Genomic DNA, 13356 nt, shown 5'->3' on the forward strand with positions numbered 1-13356 from the left:
TATATATATATATATATATATATATATATATATATATATAGTGTACAACTTCTTTCCTTGTAGCTGTAATTTTATAAAAATGGTATTGTATTATGTTAATTAAAGTTTTTTCGTTTTTTTTTTTTTTTTTTTTTTTTGAACATGAATTATATATGTGTAATTATATGATGAAGTATTATATATTTTGAATTATATATCAAATATTTATATACTTATTTTATAATATATGTATAAATATATTATATATTTTTTTCTCTCTTGGACATGACCTTAAAGGAGTGTTACCTAAAAGATGAAAAGAGTTTTCTTTATACTTATATAAATAAATAATTATATGGATATTATTGTTTTTTTTTTTTTTTTTTTTTTGAAATGTTTTTATTTTTAATATTGGAGAGAATGAAACATATATATATATAAATATATATATATATATAATTAAATTATAAGAATTTCTCATGTAAAGAAAAATATACATATAATAATATATATATGTTAAAATAGTCAATTGGGAAGTTACATATGTAATTTTTTTTTTTTTATTCCTTCTTATAATTATATATAAATCTGCATATGTATAATATTTATATTATACATACAACATTTTATATTTTCCTAAAAAGAAAAAAAAATAGGAAAATTAAAAGTATATTTTGATATATCAATATAATAAGGAGAAAAAAAAAAAAAAAATAAAATAAAAAATAAAATAAAATAAAATATTAGAAGGTACCACATAAATATATATATATATATGTGCATATATATATATATATATATATATATATATATATTTACATATTCTCGGACGATGAGAAAATTTTTTCACACAAATAATTTGGTAAGAAATAATGGAAAAGATATAAGAACACGATCATTTCATTTAAGCTCTTGCTTGTATGATTATAATTTTAACCCAAGTATGACCTCGTATATTGAGAATACATATAAGATATGGAAAGAAGACAGGTATAATGTGCAACAGGCACAATATAGAAAAAAACTTTCATTTGTATATATACATATATTTATATTAATATATATATATATATGTACATTGCTGCATATATAAATATATATATAAATATATATATATATATATATATATATATATATATATTTTTTTTTTTTTTTTTTTTTTTTTTCATTTTAGAAACAATTTACACAAATCATGGGACTCTTTATTTAGCATGTATCCACATGAAAAAATGGATAATTATAATAACCCAATAAAAATAAATCGAAAGACTGATAATTATAATAATAGTAATTGTTTTCATGATGTGCTTAAGAATAATAATCTTCGAATTACATATGTGAATAATGAAATGCTTGAAAAAGGGAAAACAGAAAATATTTATGATTTAGCCAGGATTGTTCAATTAATTAGATGGTATCAAAAAAAAGGACATTTATATGCTAATATAAATCCTTTGGCATTACCAAAAGAACCTCCATATACTAGTGTTTGTTATGAACCTTGTAAAAAGAAAATGACATACGTAGATTTTGGTTTTAATGAAGATGATTTAGATAAAGAGTTTTTTTTTGATTTACCGTCGATTAGTGGTTTTTCAAGTAATGGTATGAAAAAATGTAATTTAAGAAATTTATTAAAAAGATTAGAAGAAACATATTGTGGTACTATTGGTTTTGAATATATGCATATAACAAATGAAAATATAGTAAATTATATAATACAAAGAATAGAAAAGGACAAAAAATATGAATATGATACTAAGATGAAAAAAAGGATTTTAGAATATACTGCTCGAGCATTTATATTTGAAAATTATATGGCAGCCAAGTTTGCTACAACAAAAAGATTTGGAGTTGATGGGTGTGAAACATTAATTACTGGTATGAAAGCATTAATAAAAAGGGCTGCTCAGTTAGATGTAGATAGTGTATTGATGAGTATGTCTCATAGGGGTCGATTGAATGTTTTATTTAATGTATTACATAAACCATTAGAACAAATGATGTCAGAATTTAGAGGGAAAACTGGTTTTAGTGATAATATATGGGGAAATACTGGAGATGTAAAATACCATTTAGGTGTTGAAATTGATTATTATGATGAAGATTCAGAAAGATATATACATATGGGTATCGTAGACAATTCATCTCATTTAGAATCTGTTGATCCTATTTTAATGGGACAAGCTAGAGCACAACAATATTATTGTAATGATAAAGAAAAAAAGAAAGTGTTACCTATAACTATACATGGAGATGCTTCTATCGCTGGACAAGGAATTGCATATGAAACATTTCAAATGTCTAAATTACCAAGTTATAATGTGGGGGGTACTATACATATCGTGGTTAATAATCAAATAGGTTTTACTACATATCCAATAGATGCAAGGTCAGGAAAATATTGTACAGATATAGCTAAATGTATAGATATACCAATTATACATGTAAATGCAGATGATCCAGAAGCTGTAACATATGTATTCGAATTAGCATTAGATATTCGAAATAAATTTAATATTGATACTATTATTGATATTGTAGGTTATAGGAGATTTGGACATAACGAATTAGATATGCCTAAATTTACCAATCCATTATTATACGATGTAATAGCTAGACATAAATCAGTTCTAGATATATATAGTAAAAAATTAATTGATGAAAATATTATTACTCTTAAAGAATTTGAAGATAATAAAACTGATATATTTAATTTCTATGAACAAGTGTATGAGAAATCTAAATCATTTGTACCAACACCTAAGGAAAAATATTTACCTCAATGGGAACATATGGTAACACCACAAAAATTTTCCCCCTCACGAAAAACGGGAGTAGAAAAAGATGTATTAATAAATGTTGGGAAAAAAATATTTACATTACGTGAAAATTTCACTGCTCATCCAATAATAACAAAATTATTTAAAAGTAGAATAGATAGTTTAGAAACAGGGAAAAATATAGATTTTGGTACCGCTGAATTATTAGCTTATGCAACCTTATTATCTGATGGATTCCATGCACGTTTATCTGGTCAAGATTCACAAAGAGGAACTTTTTCTCATAGACACGCGGTATTACATGATCAAATAACATATGAATCATATAATATATTTGATTCATTAAAAACACCACATACCATAGAAGTAAATAATTCTCTTTTATCTGAATATGCATGTTTAGGTTATGAGATAGGATATAGTTATGAACATCCAGATGCTCTTGTTATTTGGGAAGCTCAATTTGGTGATTTTGCTAATGGAGCTCAGGTTATGATTGATAATTATATTGCATCTGGTGAAACAAAATGGAATAAACAATCTGGTATTGTTATGTTATTACCTCATGGATATGATGGACAAGGTCCTGAGCATTCATCTGCTCGAATAGAACGATTTTTACAATTGTGTGATGATAGAGAAGATATAGCTACCTATTCTGTTGAAAAGGATAATAAGATTATTCAGCAGCATAATATGCAGGTTATAAATTGTAGTAAACCATCTAATTTTTTCCATGCTTTAAGGAGACAAATGCATAGATCATTTAGGAAACCATTAATTGTAATAACACCCAAGAAAATGTTGAAAATGAGAATGGCATTTGATAAAATTGAAAACTTTTTAACGAACACGGAATTTTTACCTTATTTACCAGAAGAAGTTGGACATAAGTTGAAGGATAAAAAAGAAATCAAAAGAATTATATTATGTTCAGGACAAGTATATTATGATTTATTAAATTATAGATATACAAATAAAATTGATGATGTAGCTATTGCAAGAATAGAACAATTATCTCCTTTCCCATTTAAACAAATAATGAATGATTTACAGACTTATCCAAATTTAAGAGATATTATATGGGCACAAGAAGAACATATGAATATGGGTCCATGGTTTTATGTCTCTCGTCGTATTGAAGCATCTATAAAACAATTAAAAAAGGATAACCCCAAATGGAATATTCAAATTCCTGAGGTACGTTATTCAGGAAGGGATGTATATGCAGCGCAATCAGCAGGTGATCTTAATTTACATCTTTATCAGTTACATGAATTTTTAGTTGATGCATTTAATTTGGATAAAAAATATAACATGCATGTTCAAAAATATACCGATGCGTTATAAAACTTTTTTAGAATTATTAAATGGTTTATCCAAATAAGCACATATATATATATATATATATATATATTTACATGTGTTACCATCTAAATGTATTATTTTTTATTTATTTTTTTCTTTTTAATCCCAAGGAAATTTTTATGTTTAAATTAAACAAAGCATTTGTACTAATATAATTTTGAGTAGCATATTATATGCATTAACCACATATATTTATGTATGTATATATGTATACATGTATATATGTATATTTTTTTTTTTTTTTTTTTTTTTTGTTTAAGATTTATATATTTTGTACATTAAGACATATGTGTATAAATATATATATATAATAGAAAGATATATGTTTTATGTTTTAAAAATTCAATATATAAATATGAATAACATATTATTGTTAAAATTTTACTATAATTTTTTTTTTTAATTAAAATTATATTTTTGTGAATTTGAATGTATTGCATATATATTTATGTTTAAAGGAGAAAAAAAAAAAAAAAAAACAAGAAAAAAGAAAAAATGAAAAATAAAAAATAAAAAATAAAAAATAAAAAATAAAAACTTGTATGTTTATAAAAAAAGTAAACTATAACATAAAAAAAAAAATATATATATGCATATATATATATATATATAATTTATAATATTGTATATTACGAAAAAGTGAACTATAATATATATCATATATTATTAAGATAAATAAGTAAACATATATATATATATATATATATTTACATATTTATGTATATTCCAAGTTTTATGTCGAATCATAAAAAAAAATCACTCTTGTATAGGCTCGTTATACATATCCACTTTTGATAACAAATTATTTTGCAAACAATATTTGTGCATAAATTTTGAATAAAAATCAGTTTCTAATCCTTTTCCATGTGTATGTTTTCTTCTAGGAGAATTTTGAAGAGTACAAGACAGAAATATTAATTTATAAGACATTTGAAATGTTTTAATTTTATCATGAAATAAGGCTTTTTGTTTTTCTTCGAATGTATTATATCCCCATTCACAAAAGTATAATCTGACATTTTTAGAAATTCTTGAATCATTACTTAAAGCATTTAAATCATCATATTTATGATCGACAATATGTATCATAGAATTGGTATCCTCATGGAATGATTTGATAATAATATTAATTAAATCACATTTTTCTTTTAGTATATTCATATAATTCATATTATTCTTAAAATAATAATCTTTTTGATGTGTTTTATTAAAATAATTTAAATAATTTATATCAATATTATATTTATCATAAATATAATCATCTTTTTGATTATTTTTATGTTCATTATTAAAATAATCTGTTTTAAAAAGATTTCGGAGTTGAAATATGATTTTATTATATTTATTTGAATAATTCGTATGAGATGGATATAAAGTATCATATCCAAAAATGCGTAGCAAGTTATGATCTTCTTGTCTTTCGATATGTAATCCAAATATATTTAATGTATATTTAATAAAATCATAATTTTCTGTAGTAGACATTATATATATAGGTTTTCTAAAAATATTAATATTATGATTTATAATATCTATACAAGTAAAATTAAAAGTTTCATGATTTTTTCTTTCTTCATCATTTAAATTGTTACATATATATCTATATTTTATTAAATTTATATATGCGTTTTTATGTGTGTTCATTAAATTATTTCTGATTTTCTTAAATTCATTGTGTACAAATTTATAATCCAATTTATATTTTTCATATAATTTTAAATATATATTATTTATATAAAAGTCTTCAAACTCAGCACGAAAACATGGAAATATATTAAATAAGTTTTCGATATTTTTATATTTATAAATTATGTTGGGATTAAAAGTTCCCATAGTTAATTCTTTAACAACCTCATAACTATTAACATTATCACAATGGTTATTATTATTAATAATATCTTCTCTATTTATATTATTATTATTATTATTATTATTATTATTATTATTATTATTATTTTTATTATTTTTATTTTTTTTATTATTATTATCATCATATTTATCATTTTGTTCTGTTCCACTTTTACAATTTTTAATTTCATTTAATTTTTTCGCTAGAACATTTTTTTCATTTGATAATGTTATTAGTTCATTTATATCATAATTATATTTTACACAAATATTATTTATTTCATCATATATATATTTAATTACTATAACAAGATCTTCGTTTCTTTTTAAATATTTATAAATATGAAGAAGTCTGGTATAAAAAAATTTCGGCATCAGTTTATGCAATATAAACGGGTCTTTCTCCTCATCCCCCTCATTATTATTGTTACATATATTTGAGCTCTCATTATTTTGAACCTTTTCATCTTTATCTTGAAAGATATGATTTGCTTCTTTCTCAAGAAAGTCATACAGCATTAAATTGTTTACCTTCTTATTATTAAAAACAAAAGGTTGATTAAATATTTTTAAAAAAGTTAAGAATGCAACTACAATTTTTTCTTGCTTATTTAAATTTATAACCCCATCGAAATTAAAAATAAACACATCATCTGGATAATAATTTAAAACATATGGCAATTCATAATTAGTATCTTTATATATTAATGTATTTTCTAAGTAACTATTTTTTTTATTTGGTCTTAATGTATATATATCATCACCTGATTGGTTCTTTTTCACTCCTATATTATTATTACTACTACAACTACTATTATTATTATTATTATTATTATTATTATTTTTACTCTGTTCTATTGTTATGTCAGCTAAATTGGGATCAAAACAAGGTACCTTTTTTACATCCTTAATTTCAATATCTTTAAGAATATTATATATACATAATCCTTCATCATATATAGATGTATTTTTCTCTGTACGAAAAATATTCACATTTAAATGTTTATTAATCTTTATATCTTCCTTTTCAAAATTGGTAATTTTTAAATTTTGTTCCTTCCAATTTTGAGGGTAGTCTTCATTATAATTATTATTATTATTATTATTATTAGAATGAACTATTATACTATATGACCTCTTCTTGCATTTCCCTAAACATAACTTTTTCAAACTACTAATGTACAAAATATTATTATTTAAATACACCTTTTTACATAATATAGGATTTAAAAATATAATGTAAAAGAAAACTAAGAAAAACGACAAAAGAGAAAGGCACATTATAAATTATATATATGACCAATAATAGTGAGCATTATATAATAATAAATACATATATGCATTTTGGGAGAGGCAGTATTTTCTTTGTAACATGGAAAACAATATTATATTTAAATTTTAAAATATTCCCTTTTTTCTTAAGCAAATAATTGCATTTCCATTCATATAATGGTACATATTATATAATATATATATATATATATTTTTCTTGGATCCTAATATGTGTATCACACAAACACAAAAATTATTACGTTTATAAAAGAGAATAATCACAAAAAAATTAATACATATATAAATATGCATATTAAGCCATATTATACGTAAATAAATAAATAAATAAATAAATAAATATATATATATATATATATATATTTCTCTTTTTATTAAAGCTATTCCAAAAAAAAAAAAAAAAAAAAAATAATAAAATAATAACTTATAAATTATACATTAGTTTTATTAAAAAAGTTAAATTAAATAAGCACATGTTGATATACACATAAAAAAAAATATATATATATATTTATATATATATATATCATATAATTTAATTTTCGGAAGTATAAGAACATAATCATGATGATAAAAACATATATATTTACTACTTATATATATATATATATATATATATTTCATTTTATTTTTTTCCTTAAAATGTCAATTTTGAGTTATATTATATACGGCATGGAGAAACCAATAAGCCTTAAGAAAAATTTCATTTTCACATTTAAACTTTATTAAAAAGAAAAGATAATGAATTTTAAAAAAGAAGAAGAAAGATAAAAAATATTGATTATATATATATGGAAATGTCATATGTTTATTATTATAAAATGATTTCTGTATATAATTGTAGAATTTTTGTCTATCGCTTAGAAGATCATATTGATTAATTTTATAAATATGATTTAATGTAATAGTCGCATTATATTTTATATTATTCATAAAAATACATCCAATATTAATAAGCATATTTATTATATTATTTTCATCTATATATATTCGATTTGTTGTTTTCTTTTTAATATATTTTAAAAAGTTTAAGCTTTCATCACTACTAATGGAAAGATAACCTTTATAATTATTATCATCATTATAATAATTTGGTGTACAATCAAATGAATTATTACTATTTTCATTTTTGTGGTTATTTTCATTTTTATGGTTATTTTCATTTTTGTGGTTATTTTCATTTTTGTGGTTATTTTCTTTTTTTTTTTTTTTTGATTTCCTTTTTATTAAATTATTCTCATTTAATATATTCGAACTATTACTTGATAATTCTTTTGTTTTATACATTCCTATCATATCATTTATATGATTATTGTTCTTATTAGTATTGGATATAATTTTATTATTATTGATTATTTTTTTTTTTTTTTGGCTAGCTATGTTATGTCCAAAAATAGTATTATCCGTGTTTTTATATTTTCCAAAATGATCAATAAAACTTTGATCATTTTTTAATTCATCAAAATAATAAGAATAGCATTCAAGTGAATGATTATAATTATTTCTATTGAATAGATCTAAGGCTTTGTCATTATAGGATTTATTTATAATATGATGATAAAAAATAATATTATTACAAAAATATGACATATTTAATTTTTGTTTTTTTTGAGATATATATTTAAAATTCATACTACATATAGATATACATAAATCGAAAAAAGAGTTGATAATTATGTCAAATGTGTTAGGTAAAAATTCTTTTGTTTTATCTTTTCCAAATAAAAATATATCATTTCCTATAAGCCAATAATTTTTCTTTTGTTTTTTGTTTATGAATTTTTGTTTTTTTATAATAAGTTCTATTATATTTGGTACGTTACATACCTCTTCATTAATACTTGTTATATCTTCAGAAGAGCAAGCATTATATATATGATTCTTACTATTATTATAAGGTGTGCATGTTTTTTGAATATTTTTTTTTCTTCTCAAAAGATTAATTTGGTTAAAGGGTTTATTTGACGAACGGATGTTTTGCTCGGGTAAGTCATAATTTGTGGTAGGTCCATTTTCTAAAAAAAAAAAAAAAATAAAAAAAAATAAAAAAAAAATAATCATATATATATATATACATATATATATATATATATTTATTTATTTATTTATTTATAACATGTAGGATGGTCTTTGATTTATTCATCAACTGTTTGTATTTATTTTATTTGTTGAGGTACCTCTTTTTTCATATGATAAATGGGATGGATCTAGAGACATGTCCATATTATAATCATTTGATGGACATTGCAGTACATTTTTATATTTATAAATTAGCTTAATAGAAAAGGATAAGAATAGATTCAAATAGGGTGATGAAAAATATACATTATGAAAATGTAAGAAGGTATAAAATATATGAATTATAAAAAAAAGAAAAGAATCTAGAATTACATTATTTTCATGATAATAATTTTTTGAATAATTATATAATGTTAAATTATCACTTGAATCACTATTTTCATATGAACTACAATTTGAATGTATAATATCATCATTTTTATTGTGATAATTTTTATTTTGTATAAATTTGAATATATCATTATATATATGTTGATCTTTATTATTTATAATATTATTATCATTTTGTGATTGTATATAAAGAAAATCATCATTTTGTAATTCACTTTTATTTTTTTTTTTTTTTGTCTCTTTTTGTTTTTTTATATACTCCATTAATTCTTTTGAGTTTAATAAAGTTTCTATTTGATTATTGAATAATTTGTATGTATATAATTTATTTCTTTTAATTTTTTTTTTAATATATTCATTATTGATTAATGTAGGTTCTTTATATATACTATTTAAATGTAATGTGTCAATATTATATTCTTCTTCTTCTTCATCTTCTTCTTCTCCTTCTTCATTTGATTCATGGGGATTTTTTTCTTCATGTTCTTTATTTTTTCCGATTTTTTTTTTTATAGTATGTTTATTCACATTATGAGCTTCATTTAATATATTATCATTATCTTCATACATATTTTTCACATTTATTTTATTCATATAAAAAGAAAAGAATTGTTCATTGCATATGATACTCAAGCTTTTTATTAGATTTTCAAAACCTACATAATTTAATAATTTCTCTTTTTCGACATTTTTATAATACAAATAAATATATTCCATTTCTAAATGATGTTTAATAAATTTATAAAATTTATCTTTATTAATATATTCCTGAGGAAAATTAATAGGTTTCTTTGACTTATCATATATTTTGCATACTTCAACAATAGGTTCATCATTACTTTTATTATTTTCTTTTATTATATCATTCTTACGTTGTGTTATATGTATGTAATGAATATTATCATCATAATGATTATATTGATTGCATGCTTCTCTTTTTTCATTTTTATTTCCTTTATCTTTTGTTTTTTCATCTCCTTCCGATAGGATATTATATTCTTCTTTATTTATTATATTTTCTAGTACACCGTTACAATCTTCTAATATATCGTTTTCATGTTTTGTATTAATAATTTGAAAGTTCAATTTTTTTAAATTATCTTTAAGTTGAAGTGTATGTAACATTTTTATATTATAATCAAATGAATCCATATTGTCTATATCGTTTTGTTTTTCTTTTGTAAATTTATTAATAATATGATTCACATTTAATTTGTTCAGATTTTGTAGTGAATTCTCACATGTTAAATGGTTGATCAATGTAATAGAATCATTAGATGTGTTATGTTTATTTTTATAATATAAATTAACAAATTGGTTATCTATATTGTGTTTGTATTTTTTAATTAAATAATGTATAGATACATCTTGATCAGTTATATCTTTTTCGTGTACACGACAATTATTATTATCATCATAATTGTTATCATAATTGTTATCATAATTGTTATCATAATTATCCTTATTATTATTATCATCATAATTATTATCATAATTATCCTTATTATTATTATTATTATTATTTTTGCTATTTTTTGTAACGTGAAAATATAATTTTCCCCCATTCAGTGAATTTCCAATTTGATTTGATACATACTCATTTATCAACGTATCATTATTTATTATTTTTTTTTTTTTTTTTTGTTCTTGTATGTCATCACTTTTAAACATATACCTATTCGTACAATCTTTATTAGGTTGTATATATTTATATAAATTATTAAAAATTTTATTCTTAACCTTTTTAGATAAATAAAACAAATAAGTACTTATAAAAAAAGGGTTTTTTTGATTAAGCATAATTCTCGTCAAATATATATGAAATAATGTTGATAATATAGACAAAGAGAAATATAATAAAATATATAAATGTTCGATTTTTAATTTTTGAAATATAGAAAATATATGTTTCAGTTTATAATATTGTTTAATATTAAAATTATTTACATTTGTAAATAAGAAACATTTATTTTGTAATGAATTTCTTTTTTTGTTATCTATGAATTGTAAATCGTACGACCTATTTTTATTTTTTGAATAAAAATTTTGATATAAATTTCTAAGACTATTTTGACTTTCAGATAAATTAAAAAAAAATTTATTAAAAATATTTTTTGTCTCTTTTCCTTTTTTTTTTTTTTTATGGGCATTTTCATTCAACAACCTATTATCATTCTTATCATCATCTACATAATGAACATTTTCTTCTTTATTAAAAAATATAGATTTTTCATTTGCTTTCTTCTTTAATGATTCATATTCTGAGAAGGATTGATTACTCTCCTTACTAGAGCACTTACAATTATTAATATTAAAAAAATTTTCATTTCTTTTGTTTGAGTAATTATAAAGAAATTCTACTCTTTCTTTTTTGTAAAAATGGGTATATGGATCTGTATTTACTAGAGTAAAAAAATAAAACATATATGTAAAATAAATAAATAAAAATATAAATATATATAAATATATATAAATATATATGTATATATATATATATATATATATATATATATATATATATATATATATATATATTCATGTTTGGTTCATTTTATTTTATCCCTTCTTACCTTTTTTAAAATTTTGTATAGGTGATACTGCGCTTGTTTTTATATCCTTGTTAGAACATAAATTCTTGTGGTTCCCTTTTTGATGATTCTGATTTATATTTTTTATTTCAATGTAATGTTCTTTATCGTTATCTTTGGTTTGTATCTTGTCATAAGTATTCTTCAAGTTGTTATATAGATCATCGAAATATAAAGAGTTTTTATAATAATAATAATATTCTACCAATATTAAAAAATGATTATATATTAAATAAAGGAAGTGGTCTTTTTTATCCCCGGATATGTATGTACTTAAAAAAAGAAAACGATTATATAATTGACTGTTTATTAATAAAACATATAAAAATTCGATATATATATCTGTATGATTATTACATAAATATAATAAGTTATTTATAAATTTATCATAATATTCAAGGATATCATAAGAAGAATTCAATTCTTTTTTATGCTTCCCATTTGAAATATACCTCCTTTTCCCTTCTTTAAATTTTACATATTTATGTATTAAAAATTCGTTATTATAATTAAAATTCTTAAACAATAAAAATGCATAATTATCATCATTATTATTAAATTTAGATTTAGATTTATATTTATCATAATCAATCTTTCTTCTTATATATTTAATATATTTCTTTCTATATATCGATAGCTTATTAGTTAACAAAATAAGTTCATACAATAATTCTTTAACTTTCTCATTATATATAAATATATTATTCTTACTCATTTTATTATCTTTCATTTTTTACAACACGAAAATGAACAATTATAATAAATATATAAAAAAAAATATATGCATATATATATATATATATACATATATACATTTCATTATTATAATTTTTAATTTATATTAATAATTAAAAACAAATGGACATATGTATTATATATTATATATTATATATGTCTGAATATTCAAACAAATGCAATTATTTTATATATTCCTAAAAGAATAAAGGAGCTTCCATAGTTACAATCTTGAATTTTATTTTTTTATATTTTCTTAAATAAAACAAAATGTTTAATGGGTTATTTAAATAAGTATAATGTAAATATATAAATATATATATATATATATATATATATATATATATATATATATA

General features: G+C 20.1%; 3 protein-coding genes across 3 annotated transcripts; 1 reads left to right on the forward strand and 2 right to left on the reverse strand.

Annotated features, from left to right (window-relative positions):
• Positions 1-811: 811 nt before the first annotated feature.
• Positions 812-4112, forward strand: PRSY57_0820000 (2-oxoglutarate dehydrogenase E1 component; the record flags this gene model as incomplete). The annotated part of the gene is made up of 2 exons (XM_012907139.2): positions 812-969; positions 1154-4112. The coding sequence occupies 2 exons, from the start codon at positions 812-814 to the stop codon at positions 4110-4112; spliced, it is 3117 nt and encodes a 1038-aa protein (XP_012762593.1).
• Positions 4113-4886: 774 nt separating this feature from the next.
• PRSY57_0820100 (hypothetical protein) lies at positions 4887-7259 on the reverse strand (the record flags this gene model as incomplete). Its single annotated transcript, XM_012907140.2, has 1 exon — positions 4887-7259. The coding sequence occupies one exon, from the start codon at positions 7257-7259 to the stop codon at positions 4887-4889; it is 2373 nt and encodes a 790-aa protein (XP_012762594.2).
• A 654-nt stretch (positions 7260-7913) lies between these two features.
• PRSY57_0820200 (hypothetical protein) lies at positions 7914-12995 on the reverse strand (the record flags this gene model as incomplete). Its single annotated transcript, XM_020114742.1, has 3 exons — positions 7914-9283; positions 9446-12070; positions 12248-12995. The coding sequence occupies 3 exons, from the start codon at positions 12993-12995 to the stop codon at positions 7914-7916; spliced, it is 4743 nt and encodes a 1580-aa protein (XP_019970582.1).
• Positions 12996-13356: the final 361 nt, after the last annotated feature.

Source organism: Plasmodium reichenowi, chromosome 8 (assembly GCF_001601855.1).
Source record: "Plasmodium reichenowi strain SY57 chromosome 8, whole genome shotgun sequence".
Lineage (NCBI taxonomy): Eukaryota > Apicomplexa > Aconoidasida > Haemosporida > Plasmodiidae > Plasmodium > Plasmodium reichenowi.